General features: G+C 51.9%; 9 protein-coding genes across 9 annotated transcripts; 3 read left to right on the forward strand and 6 right to left on the reverse strand.

Moving 5' to 3' along the window:
- Positions 1–66: 66 nt before the first annotated feature.
- BO85DRAFT_463859 (general amino acid permease) lies at positions 67–3,893 on the reverse strand (the record flags this gene model as incomplete). Its single annotated transcript, XM_025661945.1, has 11 exons — positions 67–775; positions 840–1,049; positions 1,108–1,190; positions 1,246–1,408; positions 1,466–1,571; positions 1,623–1,733; positions 1,796–1,903; positions 1,970–2,162; positions 2,211–2,289; positions 2,851–2,999; positions 3,051–3,893. 11 exons carry the CDS (start codon positions 3,891–3,893, stop codon positions 67–69), a joined length of 2,754 nt encoding a protein of 917 aa, XP_025510385.1.
- A 997-nt stretch (positions 3,894–4,890) lies between these two features.
- On the reverse strand, positions 4,891–6,205 carry BO85DRAFT_463860 (uncharacterized protein; the record flags this gene model as incomplete). The annotated part of the gene is made up of 2 exons (XM_025661946.1): positions 4,891–5,276; positions 5,332–6,205. 2 exons carry the CDS (start codon positions 6,203–6,205, stop codon positions 4,891–4,893), a joined length of 1,260 nt encoding a protein of 419 aa, XP_025510386.1.
- A 315-nt stretch (positions 6,206–6,520) lies between these two features.
- BO85DRAFT_201393 (putative glycosyl hydrolase) lies at positions 6,521–8,002 on the reverse strand. The gene has a single exon (XM_025654536.1). It carries the CDS (start codon positions 7,836–7,838, stop codon positions 6,696–6,698), a length of 1,143 nt encoding a protein of 380 aa, XP_025510387.1. The 5' UTR covers positions 7,839–8,002; the 3' UTR covers positions 6,521–6,695.
- A 938-nt stretch (positions 8,003–8,940) lies between these two features.
- BO85DRAFT_472653 (uncharacterized protein) lies at positions 8,941–11,594 on the forward strand (the record flags this gene model as incomplete). The annotated part of the gene is made up of 5 exons (XM_025662571.1): positions 8,941–9,024; positions 9,173–10,246; positions 10,302–10,337; positions 10,398–11,243; positions 11,301–11,594. 5 exons carry the CDS (start codon positions 8,941–8,943, stop codon positions 11,493–11,495), a joined length of 2,235 nt encoding a protein of 744 aa, XP_025510388.1. The 3' UTR covers positions 11,496–11,594.
- Positions 11,595–11,802: 208 nt separating this feature from the next.
- On the reverse strand, positions 11,803–14,559 carry BO85DRAFT_472654 (thermophilic desulfurizing enzyme family protein; the record flags this gene model as incomplete). The annotated part of the gene is made up of 6 exons (XM_025662572.1): positions 11,803–12,316; positions 12,382–12,855; positions 12,927–13,507; positions 13,795–14,099; positions 14,184–14,379; positions 14,437–14,559. The coding sequence occupies 6 exons, from the start codon at positions 14,557–14,559 to the stop codon at positions 11,803–11,805; spliced, it is 2,193 nt and encodes a 730-aa protein (XP_025510389.1).
- A 383-nt stretch (positions 14,560–14,942) lies between these two features.
- On the reverse strand, positions 14,943–16,185 carry pmeA (putative pectin methylesterase). Its single transcript, XM_025654537.1, has 3 exons — positions 15,600–16,185; positions 15,432–15,544; positions 14,943–15,382 (listed from the first exon to the last, which is right to left on the reverse strand). Exons 1-3 carry the CDS (start codon positions 16,040–16,042, stop codon positions 14,955–14,957), a joined length of 984 nt encoding a protein of 327 aa, XP_025510390.1. The 5' UTR covers positions 16,043–16,185; the 3' UTR covers positions 14,943–14,954.
- Positions 16,186–16,743: 558 nt separating this feature from the next.
- On the forward strand, positions 16,744–18,248 carry BO85DRAFT_472657 (putative extracellular exo-polygalacturonase; the record flags this gene model as incomplete). The annotated part of the gene is made up of 2 exons (XM_025662573.1): positions 16,744–17,383; positions 17,441–18,248. The coding sequence occupies exons 1-2, from the start codon at positions 16,971–16,973 to the stop codon at positions 18,246–18,248; spliced, it is 1,221 nt and encodes a 406-aa protein (XP_025510391.1). The 5' UTR covers positions 16,744–16,970.
- A 760-nt stretch (positions 18,249–19,008) lies between these two features.
- BO85DRAFT_463867 (carboxylesterase, type B) lies at positions 19,009–20,878 on the forward strand (the record flags this gene model as incomplete). Its single annotated transcript, XM_025661947.1, has 6 exons — positions 19,009–19,227; positions 19,287–19,371; positions 19,439–19,753; positions 19,806–19,921; positions 19,983–20,280; positions 20,331–20,878. The coding sequence occupies 6 exons, from the start codon at positions 19,009–19,011 to the stop codon at positions 20,876–20,878; spliced, it is 1,581 nt and encodes a 526-aa protein (XP_025510392.1).
- A 171-nt stretch (positions 20,879–21,049) lies between these two features.
- Positions 21,050–21,824, reverse strand: BO85DRAFT_383910 (catabolic 3-dehydroquinase; the record flags this gene model as incomplete). The annotated part of the gene is made up of 2 exons (XM_025656531.1): positions 21,050–21,573; positions 21,635–21,824. The coding sequence occupies 2 exons, from the start codon at positions 21,822–21,824 to the stop codon at positions 21,050–21,052; spliced, it is 714 nt and encodes a 237-aa protein (XP_025510393.1).
- Between the last annotated feature and the right edge of the window lie 1,081 nt (positions 21,825–22,905).

A 22,905-nucleotide genomic window follows, 5' to 3' on the forward strand; every position in this document is an offset into this window, starting at 1 on the left:
GCGCAGAACCCTCATTCCCACGTAACGAAGCATCCGTATCCCATGTAACCCCCAAACCAAACCAACCTACTCAAACAAGCCATCCCAAACCCTTGCAACCCCCCTCCTCACCGGAACCACCACCCCAGCCTCATACTCATCAATCTCCTTCTTCAACCCACCCAACCCCAAATCCGCCGTCCCAGGCCAGACATACCTCGTCCTCTTCACCACCTTCCAAAATCCAAACGCGACCACAAAGAACCCAACCATCGTATAATCCAAAAAGAACGTCTGCACATCCCACTGTCCATCGAGGAATATCTCGAACCCAATAATCAGCGTCATGACTATCGTACCCACCAGCGCGAACCATCCCGCATACGGTTGCAGCACTCCCTTGTATGGGAGTGTATCCCGGGATATACCCTGTCGGCGCAGTGCCGCGTAGAAATGCAGGTATGTAATGCACGTGCCGACGTAGTTTAACAGGTACGAGGCGACGATTATTCCCACGAGCCAATTTAGTACTGTCGAGGAGGAGTTGCTTACCTGGAGAAAGCCCAGGAGGCAGAATGCTAGCGAGGCGCCGACGGCGTAGTAGGGCAGGCCGTTGCGGTTGCACCGTGCGAAGAGGGATGGGGCGCGGCCTTCCAGGGCCATGCCGTGGAGGGTCCGCGCGGCGGAGAAAACGAGGTTGTTGCCGGCGGAGAAGACGGAGGTCATGATTAGGGCGTTGACTATGTCCGGGAGGACGCGGATGTTGAAGTGGTTCATGGAAATTACGTAGGGAGAGCTGGAGAAGATATGGATGTTAGAGGGCGGCGTCTGGATGAATATTTGGGTAGGATCGGACTCACGCAGCTCCCGTGCCACTTTCGTGGCCTGATCCTTCCAAGGTTGCGGCGAGCGTAGGATCATTGTAAGGTATTAGTATGCCCATGGATAGAACACCCAGGACGAAAAATGTAACCAGTCGCCAGGGGTACGCCGCGTAGGCCTTGCGCATTACTCGTCGTGGTCGTGCGGCTTCGGCGGCGGCCATGGATATGTACTCAGGGCCGACCATTCTGTTGCGGTGGTAAGTTTCCGGAAGTAGATGAAGTAAGGTGGATGGATTGGTTGTACGTGAATGAGGCTTGGACCATGCATGCTAGAACGCCGCAGAAGCGCCCGACGCTTCCGGGTTCAATGTAGGACACAAATGCCCCCTGAGTGGCATGTCATCAGTCTGCATTATGTCTGACGATGAGAGGAGGTAGTCACCGGATCACGCCAGTATCGGAAGCCGTACACATCGTGCCGGGGATTGCCTCCGACCATGGTAACAACGGTGTACAGGAGAAGTCCGACCATGAGGAATATCTTGAAAAATGACAGATAGAACTCTGACACTCCGAAGAACCGAACAGTGAATACGTTCAATAGCCTGAGATTGAATCAGTCATGTCAAAGATATAATAGCCCAGGGATCAGAGATGCCCACGTGTAAAGCACCAGCATAATCACCACGACAGCCGCTACAGGCACACGATCCGTCCAGTAGGTGAGGAGGATGTTGATAGCGACGATCTCGTACGGAATCCCCAGTGCTGTTGTTGAGGTTAACCTTCCAAATCCTGCTTAGGTGGTTCTGGACTAACCCATGGTGAAGAAAAAATTCCAGCCCATGGCAAAGCTAAGGGCATCATCTACCCAGTGACCGGCGAGTCGAATGAATGGAGAGGGTATGGGCAGGTAGCAGACCATCTCCGCTGCAAGGGTCAGCTCAGCTCTGCCGAACACGGGAACGAAGGTTCAGAAAAGACAGACTCACCGAAGCATTGATTGACAGCGAGTATGATAGGCGTGTACGCAAGAAACCCAATTAGAAGACCTGCAGGGCCCGCCTTAGGCAACATAGCACCGGCCTGGACGAAAAGCGCTGCAGACAGTTAGTCGGCGGTCTAGAAAATTGTGCCCTCGAATCTACCGGCATGCCGACACGTACATGTTCCTATGGCTCCCCCGACCGCGAAGAGCTGAACCTCTTTTCCGCCCAGCTTGCGATGCAGATGCTGCGATCCTGCCGTGATATTCGGGGTTTCCGGAGGCTCTGAAGCATAGTCGCTGGCCTCGGCCACGCCAAAGTCGGGTTGGCGGTACTTGGTATCCATCTTTGACAGCTGCGCATGCTCCCATTCCTAATCACGAGCATTACCTTTCATTTAAGCGCCAGCACACGATCATACCGCTTCTGAAGTTTCGAGATTGCCCCCACGTACTTGCATTAGGAGCACGGCGTTAGGGCGGCTTCGGGCGGGGTTCGGCCTATAAGAGGAGGGCATCCACTTGAGATGCAGATAGCTCTTTGCGATCATCCTGGGCTGTTATCGGATCGAGATGTTGGGCAGCCAGCGATCGTGTAGCCTGATCTTGGCCGGGAATTGGTGAAGGAGGAACACATTGATGTTTCTTTCATCCCGAGAGAAATGGCTTGTAGGGTTCTAGAAAAACGCGAGGAAGGAGTCTAAATTAGCTGCTAACAACCCGATCGACAGCACATGTCGCGTGAACTATTGAGTCGGACACGGGAAATTGGCATAATTTATAGGTCACGGTACACGTGGATGTCTTAACTCTAACCAAACATATTTATCATCTCTTCTATCAATCATTTATATAACTTCATACCAGTACCAGCTGGTGATGCGTCGGCGCTGTAACTGCAATGAAAGAAACCGAGCCAAGAAAATCCCGAAAACACTAGCCACCATCGGGCCTATAAGCATCTTGGTGCAAAGACTCTATTCCAAGAAAGGCAGTCCAACCCAGTCGGACTCCTTTTCCGATGGCTCCTCAGCCGAACATCGGTCACATCCGCAAACGAACCTAAATAGACCCTGGAGGTGATCACGACGGGACTTAAGATCAACACGTTTGCTCAGGTCGAAATAGGATATGCAGCACTCTTCGCCGGCGGCAATGTCCCTTGACGCAGTGAATACCATCCGCCCGTGGTGGTCTGGTTTATGCATGATCTTGGTCGGTCACGTTAGCTAACGGTCAAGGAGAAACCCAGGAGCGCTTACATTAGGACTGCATGAATGGTTGGCAATCGCTGCTCGGGGATATACAGCCGCAGCAAACTGCTCCCCCCGATCCACAGGAGGTTCTGGGACAGGATATACACCCGTTTCCCGTGGATACAAGCCAAAGGAGTTGGCTTCCTCCCGGCAGATCAGAGCCACGATCTCGTCGGCACTCAAGTCGTGTGGTAGAACCGGACTACTGCGAAGGTACTTCTTGACCAACGCTGTCCATGACCGTACCTGGGAATGGGCCCAGCTGTCTATCGAGCCACAGAAGGACTGGATGGCATCCCAGCCACCCTTGAATCGCTGATTGGTTTGAATTTCTGTATCAAACGGCTGTTGTCGCTCCATATGTCGAGAAGCGAGGATGCGGACGATCAGCCACATCATCCCAAAGTCATATTCTCCCCATTTTGTGCGGGTGGGAGCGGCGTATCTCTGCAGCCAGGTGCACTCGAATTCATGGCGCAATTGATCAGCTTCCTGGCAGGTCGGACCGCACCAGACTACATCTGCGAGACAGCGATTGGGACACGAAATTCGTCCCGAACTGCGTTGTGTCTGGCGACTACAGGTTGGGTTGCTGCACAGAAGACTATCGCTACTGGCCGGATCATCGACGACGGGAATGAGCGCATAGGGCACGTCAATCATCAGGAGCTCGCCCTGGCGGATGGGTTGCGAGGCACGCAACTGGCGGCCTTTAATCGGCACCACGCCCTGCTCTAAATGGGGATGTACCCACGGAACCGACGTTGGTTGGGATTTATTAGGGGCATTGAGATGCTCTGCGGTTGCGAGGAGCCGTTTTTCGACTGTTGTTGTTGTTGATAAACTCATGATGGGGTGCTGCTTAGGGTCACTGGGACTCGGAGACTTGGGTTGGTTGTTACGCAGACAAGCTGGCTATTTCGGCACGCCATTTTCCCCAATTTTTCTTCTCGTCCCTCTTCCCAAATTTTTCTGCAGTTCGTCAGCGAGCTCTTATCTCCATTGCCCGATTCGGGTCCACTCGGATCACGTCTGAATGGTCAATCGGTTTGCCATCATCGTGAAGGAACCAATGACGACGGCAGTAGCATGGAACCGCAAACCTCAGTGGATACTGCGGATCTTCCATGCCAAAGCCTGGAATGCAAGCAGTGCGAAGCCATCGAATGCTGCCGACGGCACAGACGAGTTACAACCAGCCATGAACGCTGCAGCATGCGCAATATGCCCTATGCATGACACCATTGAATGACTGCGCTGGACGGACTTGAAAATGCAGACTGAGAGTCAGACTTGGTAGTCTTTTGTAGCTGGAATGAAATCTGGGATAGGGCATTGTCTCGAGGTCGATGGTTTATCCGCACCAGAACCTTATCGATACTACGATTGCATTATGCCCGACACAAAAAGAAGGAATGGTGATATTGACCTTCAATAGCGTGGCTTGTTGACAAACAACCTTTCTTCAATTTTCCTGCTTTTCCTTCCCTCAATAATTGCGGGAGGCAAACCTGCCTCAGGCAGTGCGCACACGGTTACTATACCTTCTCTGATTGGCTCATTGATCACTTCCCAGCTGGGAAATCTTCAGCTGACTAACTTCGACCACTCGTTCTAGACTGGGACTAGCGCGGCACATGATCAGTACTGCCTGCCTGAGGCAGCTATATATACGAGATAGTCAAGACAAGCACAATAAACTCAGATGTCATTCCAGGATACAGTTTTCAACTAGTAGATTTACTTCTTAATGCATCACCTGAGTCAAATACACCCCCTCACTATTCCACTATCAAAGCATCACCGGCGTACAAAAGAAAAAGCTGTCAGGATCCGCATTCCGTCGTCAGTCCGTCTGAACAAAATCCATCAGTTCCAAACCATCTTCATCAAGGAACCTTCCCAATCGGAGTTCCCAAAAGTGGGCATCATGGCATTCGTGCTCGAGGTACTGCCAGCACAGGTACTTCGAACTTCTGGGATCGTACCATCGTGGCTGCCTGAACCGATCAATGATGTTCACAAGAGAATTGTAGTTGTGATACAGGAAAGGTGCCTTGAAGTCCGACTTGGCCAGGTTGTGTGTGTTGAGGTTCTTCGTAAGGGCCCCATACAGCATGGAACTGCATTCGAATGAGCAGCCCCTCTTCCCGGTCAAGTATTCTTCCTGGACACGATAGACGTGGCCCATCAATCCTTCGATGGCCTTGATTCGGCGGGCGTTGATTTCTTCTGATGAGTTGTCAGCAGTGGACTTCGCATTATACGGATTAGATATGCAACTTACCCACGATAGGTGCCGGAATCGGAAGACCCAGAGGAGGCATGTGTGCTCTTCCTTCCTTGATCAAATTCAAGCTCGCTGCCTTGAAGACACCCGGCATTCGGAAAAATATGCTGATCCAGAGCCAGTTTACAGCGTCGCGATAGCCGTCGTCGGGCCCATAAGGGTTGAGCTTCGCAATCCACGGCCGTGCGGCGAAGCGTACTGCATCACTGACATCGTAATAATCAGCGATGACGCAGACCTTGCCAAGCATATCTAGGTCGACTTTGTCAGGAAGTTCATGACTTTTGCAGTGGATGATTTTCAGGACGTAAAGAAACGCGCAGTCGTCCCAACATTCTGCTGTAGTCAGCACTGTTCCATCCGCCTGGAATTCAACGCTCTCTTCCATGCCGGTGGAGAGAAGGGCCTTAAAGTACGGCGACGCGGTCATAAGATGCTTCGCCGATGCTTGGAAGGTAACCACGGTCTCGGTTTCACTCTGACTTTCATCGTTTCTAGCCTGAAGCCTTCTCTCGAGGTCTTCCCTGATACGTCTGCGCGCTTGTCGTTCCTCTTCCGTAAGCAGTGAGCTCGGGAGAATGTCAACAGGTGGCCCGCCGATCCCCCAGATGCCACTCTCCGGCTCACTCGCCTCGACTTGGTTATCAGATTGAACGATAAGTGGAAGTATCGAGAGCTTCTTATACTTCTCTTCCATGATTCCCGCATCTGTGGCCATTGCTATCCATCGTTGCAATAGCTCGGAATCCACGACCTGGGAGCCGGCCTCACGCGCTACTCCTGGCTCAAAGGAAACGAAAGGCTGATTGGGATACACCAAACCGATGAGTATCTCGCCTTCTTCATCGAGGATATAGTCTGGTTGCTCCATCCCTGATGTTTCCTCCTCCATTCTTGGATTGCTCTGACGTACTTGGCCAGGTAGGAAAGCGAGATGAGCAGTCGAGTTGTATGGGAAAGGTAAGTGAGAGAATGTGAGATACGAGAGTGTGAGATGAAAGCAACACTCCATCGTGGAGTTGAAAAGCAGCAGAATCCATGGCCATTTTGAGGATTCACTGCTTTGCTCGGCGCTGGTGCTCTTCTGTGCCTGATTGGGCGATCACAGGTTGAAGTGAACGGCAGACCCGCGTCAAAATATCCAATTTGAGACTCTCTGCTCCCAGCCGCACTGGTTCGAACTCACCCATCTCAGGAGAATGCAGAGGTTAGAGGAGAAGACGGCGAGGAAAGCCTTTATATAGTAGATATGTCCGTCAGTCCCGTGATGGGCAATCACTGCACAGTCTCATGAATGTATTGCGTGAATCTAGCTCTCTTTCATTATTAACGCGCAAGCACTATTCCAGTGACGCATAAGCTCAGCGAATGGCTGCCGCCGCCACTAATGCTTCACAGGCAGAACTCTGCGTAGATGCATCAGCCGCAGTGAAAGGCCCTGACCAGACGGGGCCGAGTTGATTCCCATCACCCTGATCATTCTGCCAGATGCTGTTGGCATTCTGCTGCAGGAATTGCTTCACCCCGTCATCAGGACTAGCCCGGTACAACATCTGAAGATTTCGCATCAAGATACCTTTGAACTGTGGCGCATCCCCGGTGCAGTTCGGATCACAGGATTCTTGGAGAACCCCATTGGCATCGCTCAATGTCTGTATAGCTGCTTTTGCAATCCGCTGCGCTGTGGTTATATACGATGTATTCGAGACCAGCTGCGACAACTCCACCAGTCCCCCTAAAACCACGCCCTGATTGTAGCTCCAGACTGTGCCATTGTTATTCTGACAGCTTGTCAGATCCAGTCCGTCGTTAATGGTATTTTGACTATTAATCAACCCGCTATTCTTGAACCACTCCCATTCTTTCATTGCCCAGTCGAGATAGTAAGATGCGTTATCGGTTTTTCGTCGCCCTAGATGAGCAGCGACGCTCAGGAACAGTTCATTTTCGATAGCGTTGTTGCCTGTATGGCTCTTGTCCCACCAGATCCCCCCGCATGTAGTATCCCACCCGGCTGCCATGTCATCAAAGATGTTCACTGCGGTGTCAAGGTATCGCTGATCCTGAGTTAAATCGTAGGCCTGAATCCACGCCAGCGCCCACCATCCCTCGTCGTCGTAGTAATCATTAAGAAACTCAGTACTAGATTCAGTGTCGTTCAGGGGTGATTGACGCTTGTACTTTGACGTTGGCTTGCGAACACTATGGGAAAGAGTGGACTTTGGGGCTTGGATGAATGTATTGTCGAATATTACTGAGCTCGAGTTCAGCATGGAAGGGTCCAGTGCCGTGAGATCGCCCAGGACGGTCAGGCAAATGGCACTGTTCCACCAGCCGGTTGTACCCCACAGGCCTGTCGTTTGATTGTACCATTTCTGTAGCGTGTTCACGGCACACTTGGCGTTGTCAAGGTATGCTGTGGTGGAGGTGAGGGTTAGTTGACTGGGAGATGAGGCGACGATAGAGACAAGCCCCAGGAGAACATATATTGCCGATGCGATCATTGTCGGAATATGAACGGTGTCAGAGGGGAAAGTGTCTGACGCTGGTGTTTATATCTTGTGGGCGCCCCTGGCGCCGATCCTGATGTCATGTGGAATGCCCACGAGGCCTTTGAAACACAGGAATCCACCCTAAGGGCGGGAGAAGGTCAGATTGATCGATATTCATATTCATTTTCTGTATGAGAGCGTAGTCCTTTCTTTATTTATATACAGCCTGCGATGGCACCGGATGTTTGGGTTACACGCAAGGCAGGTGATAATGGGTCCGAGCGCACTATGGAACAGGGGGTTCAACATCGCCGTGCTTCTGTGCATATGTCCAGCTACTATTGAATAAGCCAAGAGTGTCAGTAAGTTAAGGTACTAGCTGGTGAGATACAATGGATGAATCTGGAGAATATAAACTTTTGTGGGAGTTGCAGTCCCTACGATACTCTTTCAGTGGATGTGAGACACCTGCAAATAGTCGATCGTAGTGGCTGTCAGACCATGGAGTCATTTCACCTGTATCGATATCGGCAGTAATTATACCATTATCGCTCGCTATAAAAAAATACAGACCAATGCGACCCAGCCAAATTTTGTCCGGTAGGTTAATGACCCAGTCATCCGAAAGTGAAGTCGATGGTTTGTAATTAAGCAGTAAGTTAAAGAGTGTGCAGTGATGGCACTTCCCGTACCTGAGCAGAACAAGGTTAATGCCCCAGTCCCCAGGCTGAATCACGATCGGAAGCTTCCTTGTTCATGCCTCTTGCCGCTCTGCAGTATTCCAATTTCTATTATCGGTCGGAAATTATCTTCACTGCGGTCTGTGTGAATTGTTCAATATGCCACTGCTGTCGGTAGGCTGAATGGTCACACATGGCGGGCTCATGCAGGAGGCCCATGGTGAAGGCCTTGAGGCTCCAGGCTGCTGCCTGTGCTGCCTGGAAACCTTGCAGATAGTATATGAACTTTCCATGCCGTCGCTCTTGCCCTATTCCCTCAGCAGGAGTCTCCTCCCTCAATATAAATACTCCACCCGCCTCACTCACTGAGGTAGTTTCCAATCATCTAACAAGCCATACTACAGCGACTGCTCTCTTCGATAACGGAAAAGAAAATGCCTCGTCGGACTCGCTCACCACCTCACTTTGAACACACCCTCGTGGACCTCGAGGATCGGGTCAACAAGTCTCTCATCGATGTAAGTCACCTCGTTATGTCCTGACTTGTCGATGTGGATGTTTCTCATACCCTTTTTTGTCTTCCCTTTTGCACGATAGCATCAAGAAAAAAAATCAGATGGTGATAAAGTCTGAATCTCCTGAGAACATGCTGATAGTATATGACAGTCTTGTAAAGCCGATGCATGCGTTGATAGGTTCCTCGTCCGCGTTCACCGGCTCAATCCTTCCATCCTGGAACAGGTGAAATGTAGGTACTCCTATGCCTATCGGACTGGAAATCCGGCAAAAGCACAGGAGGCATTGGAATGGAATGGAGAGGGAGCCGAGGAGCTGCGCGAAATTGCCTCTGAACTCCGGGATAATTTGAATCGCCTTCGTCCGGGCTATGTGGAGGAAGGCACTGATATTCTGACAAATAAGAGAGTGTTTCGAAGAATGGAAAGCCGATGGAAGGCTATCGGCTCCAGGGTGGCTCGGGACCGAGACTATCTGCAGCAAACCTCCGACAAAGATAGTCCCCTTGAAGACAATGAGAAGCCGGAGGGTATGGAGACAGATGATGTGAAAAGAGAAGACGCCGAAGCAGAAGACACAAAAACTGAGGATAGACCAAAAAAGAAACTTCGGGCAGATGTGTGTGGGAGAAAAGGTCTCGCACACCCCGATGCTTGTATCATGGATCGACTCCTCGACACTTTGGGTGCGGCACGTGTGGCAACAGCGGAAGAGAAGAGCACCGGGGCTTCCTCCCTAGTGACCGGTTCCTTTAAGCAGGCTTGCCGGCAGTTGAAAGACGCAATTGAGAGCGAAACCTCGTCTGCCTCGTTTACATGCGGAGGCAGCATCCCGATCGCGGATCTCATCGGCCCTGAGCAATCTACAGCTGGACCTACTTCGCCCCGTGTGCAGGTGGTTCACTGGGGTGCCGAGCACGACTCCACCGCACAAAAGCTCACGCTGCCGGTGCCAAGTGAGACCAATTCTTCTTCAATTCATGGGCTCCAATCCCTTCTTGATGCTTGCCAGCCTGCGAGCTTTGGTAGGGGTGGACAGGACATCCTTGACCCCGAATACCGCCGGGCGGGCAAGCTCGACACTGACCGATTTCTGACAAGCTTCCACCCAGCTGACTTTGGCATAATTGAGCTTATTGAGCAGATCCTTTTACCTGGGATAAGCAGTGAGACTGAGAATAGGCTGCAGTTCCGCAAGCTGAAGGCTGAGTTGTACAAATTGAATGTCCGTTTTACCCCATGCCCCTATTATCTTCATGTTCTGATTAGATCCACTGCAGGTATACTCGGGACCCTCTGGGCTTTTCCGCAAACACGTCGACACGCCACGCTCAGAGCACTAGATTGGATCCCTCGTGGTTTGCCTGCCATGCGAGTTCGAGGGGGGCAACCTGGCTGTGCAGCATCACGGGCAGGAGACCAACTTTGATTGGAGTCGGCAGAGTAGCTCTAGCATCCAATGGGCTGCATTCTATTCGGATTGCGAGCATGAGATCAAGACGATCAAATCAGGCCATCGGATCACTCTCACATACAATCTGTATGTACGGGAGATGCCCGGTGCCATACTCGCTCCCATTCGTCCCGTCCTCGATCCACAGACTCTCCCGCTCTATGGGTTGATCGAAAGTCTACTGACCACCCCTGGGTTTATGAATGATGGCGGCGTGATAGGGGTCTTCTGCTCCCATGCCTATCCCCATTCCTCGGGTCTAGCCGAACTTCTACTTCCGCGTGCCTTGAAGGGCGCCGACCTTGTAGTCTATGCTGTTTTCGAGGCACTCGGTATAGACGTGAGCATCCTCCCAATCCTAGAACCCCAGGAAGACTCTGTAGGTTTTGATGTTCCCGAGGAGAGTGACCCCGAGCAAGGCCCGGACTCTGAGGAAGACTCAGACTCTGATGGGGAGTATTGGTCCCAGAGATGCTACAACCGTTCTGGGCCACAAAAGTACCTGAAGGAGGGCAAAGAGTATCCTCTCAAGTACAGCGAGTTGTACCCCTGGAAGTCCAGTAATGCTCTTCTTGACGTGGATCAGCACTGGAAGCGGCTATTGTTGACACGCGAAGTACATGACATGAAAGATGCCTTCGCGTTTGGAAAAAAGTACCATCTGCCAAAGAAGCCAAACAGCATTCACCGGGCAGGGCGTGCCCGTGTGGCCCCGCGTCTCCAAAGGTACTTCAACACTGATCGCGGAGAGGAGGAGGACCTCAAACAGGTAGGGTTGCATTCCAGAATATCTTGTGGACATGGAAACTAACATTTCACTTGCTAGGTGACCAACGATGTCTGGCCGTCATATACCCTCCCCGGAATTACCTGGATTAGCAAGCCCAAGCATCGAGAGATGGCATTTTCTCACATTTCCTATGGCAACGAAGCTGGCATCGGCACTTGTTATTCCTGTGCGGCGATCCTGGCTGCCATTCCGCCCTTCAGTCAACGCGGTCACAGCGGGAAGATGAAGTAGTCCAGGGAGAGTAGCAGAAATCTCCTCATGAAATGAGACTGAGTGAGCAATTGCTACTCGCTCTGCATGCTTTGTTAGTTAGTTGCCATGAAATTGAACTTTATCCCTATGTCTCTACTATCATTAGTCTCTGTAGCTGTACTTTAATTAATTGTCAATCGGGCTTTATATTCCGCAACATGATACTAGATTTCTATGCTATATAATGGTACTTTAGGGTGATGTATTCACCTTGGTCTAATTACAATCTCAGTGGTACGCCGATTTCAAAGATGCATACGAATAAACGCTATCAGTTAACGCAACTCTAAGTATACCACGATGGCTCCGGCACCTCATCCAACAGAGCATACCTCCCCAGCTCGCGATTCTTATACGCCACCGGATCATGCAGGGTATGTGTCCGGATATCCCGCCAGAAGCGATCTAACCCGACCTTCACAGCCGTCGCCCTCGCACCAGTAACCTCAAAGATCCCCGAAGTCACCCTCAACCCCACATCTGTAGTAACCACCTTAACACTGGCAACCCACTCGGCCAACTCACCCCGTTGTCTGGCCGTCAACCCAGGCCTATTATCCAAGTGTTCGCGATACAAGGACGAGATCTCCTCCCCAGCCCGGTCAGCCAGCGCCTCTGCGGCACGAAGATGCGCGAAGAAGTTCCCGTATCGCTCGAGAATGTAGAACTCGTCGGTAGCGGAGGCCTTGTTGTCCCCGCCGAAGGGCCATGGACGGGTCGTGCTCACGGTGTATTGGGATGCGAAGGCCAGTGCGCCTTGGGCGATGCCGAGGTAGAAGTTGCTGAAGACGAGTTGGATCCTGTTCACATAATTTAGTACTGCAGTTGATGATTTCATGTTTGGAGAAGGAGAGGAGAAACATACGTCGGAAGCAACAAACTCGCAAACGGCACACCCAGAACCTCTTCCCGCGGCCTCTTCGACACATTATCCCATCCCAATGCGTCTGTCCACGGCGCGTGCACATTCTCTATCTTGACTCCTCCGGACTCAGTCAAGCGTAGTCCAATGTTGTTCCAGTTATGGGCGAATTTGATCCCCGCCTGCCGGGTCTCGACGAGTGCGAAGATGTGCTCGCCTGTTCCTTCGAGGACACCTTCTAGGACGGTGAGATCGGAAACGACACCACCTGTATTGAAGAACTTGGCCCCGTTGAAGATGATGTCTTCTCCGTCGGAGGTGATGGTTAGATCGCTATCGCGGGGATTGACGGCCCCGCCGACGAAGTAGTTGTTTGTGATGATCCATTGGTGGATGCGGTCGGCTTGAGAGGGGGTGCCGACTATGTTGGCGGTCGTGGACCAGAGGAGGTGGTAGCCTAGGAGCATGCCGATTGACCTATATGCTTGTCAGTTGGCTGTGATGTGTTGTGGGTGGGATTGAATGGAATAGGGGAAGTCAGTGTATACCCATCTCCTTTAGCCACCTCGCGAATTGCCTTATATCCTACGCTCCAGGGCTGTTCGCCTCCGCCGTATTTCTTGGGACCCAGCAGCTTCAACAATCCGGAGTGTTTGAGTAGAGCGACTTCCGCCCGTGGGGACTTGTTCTCTTGCTCGCGCTGCGCTGCGTCTTTGCTTAGTACGGTGGCTACTTCACGCGCCCGGGCTAGCCAGGCTTCGGCAGTGTCGGGTAATGAGGCCCATTGGGTTTTATAGGCCTCATAGACAGCTGGATCGGTGGCTGGGACGTCGGATTGGGTCATAATGATGGTGGTGGTTATGATGATGATAGTGAGTTGGGAGCGTGAGGGGTTCTGAAGGGCTATGAGGAGTCGCTGCGGACATAGTGGCACAGGGCAACTGCTTGCATATAAGTAGTGTCTGTTGATAGACTCAAAAAGTAGTCCAGAGGTGGTGGTGATTGCGCTGGAAGCTTGTAAATGACGCGCACGGATCACGCCATCTGCGGGCTTGAGCACATCGCATCGTGGATCGACAAGATCAGGGTTGTTGGATAGTTCGAGTGGAAGGGAGATGTCGTTATCCCGCTGAGAATGGCATAAGCAGCGCAATTACGGGGGGTTGGCTTGGAACATAAGCTTATCTGGATGCACAACAATTAACTCAATACATTATTATACCCTGATATACTATACTACTACTACTAACTACTCCTCCTATTGTCGATCTCCATCTAACCCCACCAGACTGCGTAGCCCCTCTACTCTTCCCTCCCTTTCCTACTCTTCGCAAAATACCTCCCCGTATCCCCCAACGGCAACTCCAACAGACTATTATCCTTCAAGAACAGATGAAACACAATATACCACCCCACCATCCCCGCCACGAAACAACTTGCCCCTCCGGTCTTGCGCAATGCTCGCGCCGACTCAGCGTGTCCATCCGCATCCGCAAAGTAACTCGCCGCCACAGTCAAGAATCCCAGATCCACAAAGAAGAACACTGCAATATTCGCCAGATTGATTGGCAATGATGCGATGAGAAATGTGAACACGAATACTGTCCATAGTATCATGAAGAACCCCAGGGCATTATTGTACTGCGTTGTGTCGGATCCGTAGGCTTGTGCGACCCCAAAGGCCGGGGTAAGGATCGCGCCGTAGCCGGCGTAGAAGAGACCTGTTCAGAATATCAGTCTGGTTAGCCTTTTCTTTTTTAATTTTATGCTGGGATGAAAGAATGGGGTGCCTGAGGGAGGTATACCGAATGCACTGAATACTGTGTAGGCGAAACCATTTCCCACCGAGAGCTCCCATTGTGCGGTGATGACCAGTCCAAATGCTGCGATGAAGAAGAAATTGCCCACGTAGACATTGGTGATGGTCACGCCGCGCCATTCCATCAGACTGAGGGATAGGGTAGTCAAGGTTGTGCCGAATGCGCCCAGTGCTAGGGCTGACTGTGTATCCCATGCACATTAGTCGATGATTCGAGGTGAATATAGGAAATGACATACACCTGCGCCGAGAGACTTTGGTGCGACTGGCACCGCAGCTGCAGCTGCAGATACAGATGCTTGTCGCTCAATGTCGAATGCATCGGTGGCATTCTTACTGTCTGTTGGCGAGCTGGTAGACATGGTGCTATCTTGTGAAGGCAGTGCAGTTAGGAACAGATACTTATGCTGATTCAGGACCTAGAATCCTACGGGCGGCCCCCAGATCCCGATACCTTATAAACGCCCAGGCCTCATTTTGGGGTCATTACGCCATTTGGATACCGAGTGGTGAGCAGAAATTGACTCCAGAGTGGACGGGATCTCTACGGGATATGAGCGGGATCTGCTGAAAATCGACCAGTTCGGAATGCGATCCAGACTGCCGGAACGGGGGGTGAAATCAAGTTCTTAACTGTATTAAAGTCATATTAAGGTATAGGGTATGGCTATACTGGTTGTGGGGGCCGATCATACGATGGCCTCATCGCGCCGCCGATGAGGTGCTTGTCTGATTTTTGGGCCAGCCCACAACACACTTAGTAGCTGCGATCAATCCAGTCGCCCCAAGATTCGCCCAAGACCGTGGTCTTGTCAACTGCCGCGGAAATGGAGGATTCATACTCGCGGTCTGATGTGTCTGATCCCGCTCCAGAGTTGTTGTACTCATAATACAACGGTGTCGCACCTTCTGCCATCGTCGTCCACCCCTTGGGGTTGATGATGTCCGACAACACCGAGTTCTGGTAGATGACCCGTGCAAGCACGCGCCATGGCCGGCCCAGGTAGACCTTCTCCGTCAGGGAGACACCTGATGCAGCCTTAATGTTGCAGTTGTCGATGGCGTACCAGCCTGAGTCGGATGAGGTTTCGCGCGATGAGGCTGTGATGGCTCCGGCGCCGTTGGACACAATGTCACACTCGCCAAACCACACCGATGCATCCCCAAAGATGTAGTCGACCGCGCCTAGAATGGTCAGTTAATCTTTACTCGTGCTGTTTGGACAGATACTGACCCTCGATCATGCAGTTGGAGTAGTACTGGGTTCCGGCCTTGACATAGAGGGTATCCTGGTACCCGCTGAATTGACACCCATAGAAGCCCAGCTGATCTGCGTTTCCAACAAGACTACCAAGCTATTAAGCTACCACTCTTTTTCTTTGGTAGAGGTCAGAATACGTACGCCACCGCCTGTGATCCCTCTCCATATCCATTCTCCACGTTGATGTTGTACATGCTGAACCCGTCCGACACCACGTTGACGGTGGCGCTCTTGTCGAGAGATCCGGCATCCGACGACGAGATGGTGTGGGTAATGGTAACTACATTGTCCTTGTAGGTGCCAGTATCGGTGGTCTCACCGTACAGAGTCAGGTTGCCACCATAGTCGATGGTCAGCTGCTCCTCATACGTGCCGCTAGCCACGTAAATGCAAGCGGACGAAGTGGATGAGCCCAGAGCATCAAGCGCATCGCCGATGGTGGAATATGTACCGTCCGATCCGACCGTCAGGCATCCCGAGGGAGCACTAGTCCGACTCTCACGCTTCTTAATGTGCTCTGCCGGAGCTCCGACCGCGGTAGCAGTTAAGATGGCAAGAGTGCCCAGAAGGTATGAAGTATACATGATGGTTTGTTGCTGTGAGATCCCCTGGACTAGAAAAAGTGATGATTTCCAAGTAGGAGGTCAGAAAAGGAAGGAATCGACAGGTACGCCAAGCATCTATATAGCTTGCTTCCGAGCACATGTCAACAAAGCTGTCAGTTCATGTCATGACATCTCCGTATGTCTCTCTTCGCCCTAGAAGGCTGCCAACAAAACACTGGGACCGAATGGCGGCCAAGCGCCAAGAGACACCATTGCCGGAGAATTTACTCCACACTTCCATGAATAACCATCTTCCCTTCACGGAATGGACGCCATGGCGTTTCAAATAAGCACCCTCCGCCTGCAGGAACGCGCCGTTGACACCGACGGTTATCCGTGCAGAATGGAGCGATTGGCGGCGTGCCATCGGAAAGCTACCAGACAGGTTCAGCCCTCAGCAGGGGGCGGAGGAACAGCCCTTGCAATTTATCCGGATCGACATACCAGCACGTCAGCTGGCCGCTCTGCTTCCTGGAACGGTCGAGTGTTGCATGTTAGTGGGCGGGGTTTCATCGTGCCTCGCAAGGATCGGTCGGTAGTTCGGCATAAGAATAAATTGCAAAGTCGTGTTCACAGTTCCTTGAGGGCCCTGCCAGCTGTTGTAGGCCAATTAACCGATACTAAACAGGCCATGACATGGTCAGGGCACGGCGGTAGCTCCGTCACTCAATTAAGCATCCGACTTGTTTCAAACTGACCCCCAGCCGCGATGACAGGGTCTGCCTCGGCATCCCACAATCCTCACTGATTCATTTCGCTGCAACTAAATACTACTGCCGCAGGAGGTACATTCCCGTATACATCCGAGCAGGATGCGATTCGTATATAGTTGGCTGGGCATCGCCGGGGTGATCGCCTGTTCCGAAAGCGCGAGTAATCTATATTCATTGTCACAACAGTGCCCACCATGGCGCTATATCGTAACCTCTTCCTTCTGGCCAGCCTTGGGCTAAGCAATGCTGCTCCCTCTAAGGTCCAGCGAGCCCCAGATTCTTCCCTTCACGCTCGCGCTATCTGTACCCCAACCGCAGGAGGCGATTCCTCCACCGACGATGTCCCCGCCATCACCGAGGCCCTCAGCTCGTGCGGAAATGGTGGCACCATCGTCTTCCCCGAGGGCAGCACCTACTACCTCAACAGTGTGCTGGACTTGAGCAGTTGTAGTGATTGCGACATCCAGGTGGAAGGTCTCCTAAAGTTTGCCAGCGATACCGATTACTGGAGCGGTCGCACTGCCATGATCAGTGTTTCCGATGTGGATGGTTTGAAACTGCGCTCATTGACTGGGTCTGGTGTCATTGATGGAAATGGCCAGGATGCGTATGTGGTCACCCTTCTCAAAAGCAAGACTTGACTTGACTGACCGATCCAATCCAGGTGGGATCTCTTTGCTTCGGACAGTAGTTACTCACGCCCAACGCTCTTGTACATCACTGGCGGTAGCAACCTGGAAATCTCCGGGCTGCGTCAGAAGAATCCCCCTAACGTGTTCAACTCGGTCAAGGGTGGCGCCACTAACGTTGTCTTCTCGAACTTGAAGATGGATGCCAACTCCAAGTCGGACAATCCGCCCAAGAACACCGATGGGTTCGATATTGGCGAGAGTACCTACGTGACCATCACCGAGGTCACCGTAGTCAACGATGATGACTGTGTCGCCTTCAAGCCCAGTTCCAACTACGTGACCGTGGACACGATCAGCTGCACCGGCTCCCATGGCATTTCCGTGGGATCGCTGGGCAAGTCAAGCGATGACTCGGTCAAGAACATTTATGTCACGGGCGCAACTATGATCAACTCCACCAAAGCCGCCGGGATCAAGACTTATCCGAGTGGAGGCGACCACGGTACCTCCACGGTCAGCAATGTGACCTTCAACGATTTCACTGTGGACAACTCCGACTACGCCTTCCAGATCCAGAGCTGCTATGGCGAGGACGATGACTATTGCGAGGAAAACCCGGGCAACGCCAAACTGACGGATATTGTCGTGTCAAGCTTTACTGGCACAACCAGCGACAAGTACGACCCGGTTGTGGCCAACCTTGATTGCGGTGCGGATGGAACGTGTGGCATCTCCATCAGTGGGTTCGACGTCAAGGCGCCATCGGGCAAGTCTGAAGTGTTGTGTGCCAACACCCCGTCTGACTTGGGCGTCACTTGCACTTCGGGAGCTTCGGGCTAAATAGCTTTGGCCGGAAGACCTTTTGTATCCACTGGCTGAAGTCTTTTTTTTTTTTTTTTTTTTTTTTTCGTCAGGTTTGATATCTGGTATGGTCGTGTGTGTTACATAATGTGAGAATATAATTAGTGAAATCGTCATCCTTTTCGAAAGACAATGCAGTCTGATTGTACGCAACACCTTTTGTAGAGGTCGATAAATGTTCTGGCGAGAGATCCGGTGCCAGTGTTAATGGGGATTCCTTCAGCAGTGGAATCAATCGGGCTTCATCCGGAATGGGCTCAAGCACTCCCACCGTCATGTTTAATATACGGCACTACCACTGATTTGTCGGTCATCCCGTCCTTCTCTCCGAATCCCCGCAATAAGCTGCATTCTGCATCATCGTTGGGACCAAATGGGACCCTTCGGCCAGTGCCGCTCGTCCATCCCCAGGAAGCGGACGCGGGGAGGCTGGCGTGGGGATGGAACCACCGCACCATCCGGCATAAGACATATCCGCTGATCCTTCCTCCGCCAATCGGCCCTCTCTGAGGCCCATCGCATCTATACCGGCTCGGAGATCGGTCCCAGAAACAGCATCCGATTTCCCCACTGTTGAGCTTTCTTCCTGGATTACTCCGAATGCCCGGGATGGATGACGGAGCTCAATCTTTGAGAAGGATTTTTCCCACGGGATTTTTGGAGCTATATAAGGTGCCAGAGAGCGTCCAAGGATCGTCCGGGATTCGTCTGAACCAGCCAGGAACGGCAGACAGTAATTATGAAGCTATCCTGGAATAATGGCGCCCTTCTTGGGAGCGCTGCTATTGCGTCTGCCGAGGTCTATCCGCCGTATTATGCCAATCTTACCTGGCAGCCCCCGCGGACGCTCTCCAACTGGTCCAATTTGACCGTGGAGACGCAGACGGGCACCTTCATCGGCATGCTGAACGATACCTATCCCAATGTTCGCCAATTTCTGCGCATACCGTATGCCAAGGTCGGTGTTGATTGACTTCTTGGACACAGCCATCTCTGCTAACCAGATCATTGCGACAGCCTCCTGTCGGTGACCTTCGCTGGATGCCTCCACAAAAACCCGAAAAGTCGCGCAGAAGATATGACTCGACTCGATATGGACCAGGTACTATGAAATCCATAACAAACCGTACGAAGTCCCGGTGGTAACATCAGCTAATTCTCAATGCCAGCTTGTCCGCAATATGTGACCGGTGAAAGCACCATGTGGAACAAATATTCACCCCCTAACCTTTTGGTCAACTTGGGAGAAAACCTGAACCAAGGGGCAGTGGCTTGGTCGACGTCGGAAGACTGTCTGTCATTGGCAGTCTGGACCCCGTCCTATGCCAATCGCACCTCCAAGTTGCCTGTGGCATTGTTCGTGACTGGCGGAGGAGGTATCACTGGAGGAATTGAAATCCCCTCTCAGCTGCCCTCGCCGTGGGTGTCTCGCTCGCAGGAACACATTGTCGTGACTATCAATTACCGTGCCAACATCTTTGGAAGTATGTCTCCCGCCGGTTATGCTATTACATCCACTAACATCTATGTCTGTAGATCCCAAGTCCCGAGCCCTGAACGACACGTCGCTCACGCTACTGGACGTGAGGGCAGCGGCGGAATGGGTGCATGAGAACATTGAGGCTTTTGGTGGAGATCGCGACAATATCATGGTCGGTCGTCCTCCACCACGCCGAACTAGCTCTGTGCAATGCGACTAACTATTATCTGCAGCTCTGGGGTCAATCCCAAGGAGCCGCCCTGACACACCTCTACACCCTCGCCTTCCCCGATGACCCACTAGCAGTCAAATTCGGAATCATCTCACAGCCACCATCGGTCACCATTGACCTGAGCACCACCGATGACGTCTACCAGGACTTTGAAATTGTTGCCAAGGCCCTGGGCTGCAACTACGGCGATGATGCGGAAGCCGAGCTGGAGTGCATGCGCCAGGTCTCCTGGGTGCAGATTGAGGAGTACATTAATCGGTACTCGGGATCACCCTCGATTGCATTCAGCAATTACATCCGTATGAATTGCCTTTCACCTCCATCCTTTCCGTACTAACGATACTTTCAGCCGACGAGAAGTACATCTTCTCCAACGAATCAAAGCGATACCTCGATGGCAAGGTCGCCCGAGGCCCAGCCATCCGCTCCGACGCAGCCCGCGAGGACGCATCGGCGAATACCACGAGTGTGATGATCAGCGAAGGGGAATGGGATTGTAGAGCTGCCCAGGACTCAGCTTTGCGAAAGTCTCTCGGGCTCGAGACGTACCGGTACTTCTGGGCCGGCAACTTCACCAATATTAGTCCCGTCGACTGGCTGGGAGCGTTCCACTGGTCGGACTTGTTGATGATCTTTGGAACTTATCGCGAAGACGTCGGAGAGGTCCCCGGGCTGGAGGTGAAGACTTCTGAGACTATGCAGGATCATATTCTGGCTTTCTTGAAGGATCCTTCCACGGTTAATGTCACGGTCGGATGGCCGGCCTTTGATGCGGATGCTCCTGGGGGTGGGCAGATTCTGGAGTTTGGCGAGGGTACCCCGGTGCGTAAGGTGACTGGGGACTGGTTGGATGGGGGATGCTACAATTCTTCGATTCCATTCCGTATTTGGACGTGATATGCAGGTTTAAGAGAATATTCAGTTTGGTTGGTAATATGTGCGATGAGTGATGATATGCTATCTGCGATGAGAATTGGGATTGGGCTGGTAACTTAGCCACTAACTGATCCGCCAAATATCAAATCAATGACATTTGAAATATTAATCAAATCATTAGGTGGTTCAATTTTAATACCGTGGCGACGCTTCCTTGGGAATCTCCAGTAGATCTCCGACCGGTCGGGCCTCCATCCACGCATCCATTGCCTCATACAACTTGTAAAACGCCTTGTTGTTCATCGTCGGCAAATCATTCAAGATAGGGTGGCCCAGCTTGGCCTGTGCCACCGCCAGATACTGGTATCCCTTGGGGTATTTCTCCAACTCCGCCCGGTCAAATTTCGGCACCGTCTGACCATCTGCGGGTGTGACGCGATCCTTCTCGTAGAACAGTTTTATGTATACCACTTTCCAATCCCCTCCCTGTTTCAGACAGAAGTTTATGAAGCGGCAATCACACTCGACGTCAAACTCGACTCCGTCCCAGTTGAAGCGTTGAGTGATGGTGGCCTTCATTTTACCGATGGCGCGACCGGTAGTCGGGTTCAGGTCAACGAGCGTGCCGTTTTCGCGATGCATGATGTGGTCTCCGTTGGCGCGTCCCTTGATGGATGTCTGGATGAAATCGTCTATGGAGAGTCCGCCGCTCCAAGCTGGAAAGAGACACAGCACGTTAGCTGGACCGGCTGCCTCGGAAGGAGAGACGCGACCTACTAGTGAAGACAAAAGCGCCCTTGTCGACAAAGAGATGGCGGTAGTGGTTCCATTCGGAGGCGTCGCGATATACTGGCCAACCCTTGCAGAGCTCGGAAACGCAGTAGCGATCGAGGATATCGCCCTCGGAGCCATTGATGTGGCTCCAAATAGTAGGCTGCGTTTCTTTCTCGGTGATATTGTAGACCATACTGGATGGGGGATGTCTCGTGGGCCGAGTAAAAGGTGAACACACCTCTACCGCGCCTGCACATCCAGCCGTATATCTATAACTCATGGCTACCCCTCCCGATCCCAGGTTCACTCGACATGACATCATCCCCGACCGTGGTTGAAGCTGCCTGTCAGAGGTAAGGCTTTCCGTAGCATCCGGGGTTCTCGATCCGGTTTCCAACTCCCGACCGGGCGAGCCGGTTCCATCCTGCGGATTGATATAATATCATTGTGCTCTGTGGAAGACCTAGCAGTTGAATTGGCATGGGCATATCGGGGTCGCACGCGAGGATCGGAGTGGCCGTTTGGGAGTGCGGTCGCAGCCTGTCACTCATGGCATCATGTTGTTGGATTTGGGTTGACGGTAACTGTTTGCATGCGGGAGAAGCTAGCTTATATCATGCTTGGTCGTCGATGTGTGATAATCTGATAATGAAGAGAAGATAAGCCAAAAACTGTGGAGGGTGACAACACAACATCTGATTCCCGGAGGCAAGAGATTCACTCCTCCGTACGGAGTCCTTGACAACTAATTAATTGATTGTTGCGGCGATTGCAGCCGGAAACTTGTGGGGAGCGAGTCAGTTCCGTCTCGGCGCTAATCCCAAAGTGGATTGCTTCTGCCTCAGGTTGCAACACTCGTCGCACGCCAGTCTTTCTGTGTTTTCTTCACATGGAGTTAGCCATCACTCTGTGTATATTGTAGTTAACACCATGATGCTTCCTACATTAGATGCTACTATAGGAAGTGCTCGAGAACCGACAGCGATGAATTCCCAGTGGCGATAGTACTGTTCCTGTAGTCTGAGTAGCAAAAGAGTAACGTCAATATAAATATTCAGTGCTCGTGGTTACTCGAAGTCACATGAACAAACTGCCAGTTAGTACTTACTAATAGGCGTGTATCTGAGCCAGACATCAGCATGCAAAAGACTCTTTTTCTAGCAACTAGTACTTATTTCAAAACCGGCTCATTAACATCAATTGAACCGAATAACCCGATAACCATCCAACTACTAAAATACTTTGTCTGGGGAACCGTCCGCGGTTCGGCACGT

The sequence above is a fragment of the Aspergillus piperis genome (genome assembly GCF_003184755.1).
Source record: "Aspergillus piperis CBS 112811 unplaced genomic scaffold BO85scaffold_31, whole genome shotgun sequence".
NCBI lineage: Eukaryota > Fungi > Ascomycota > Eurotiomycetes > Eurotiales > Aspergillaceae > Aspergillus > Aspergillus piperis.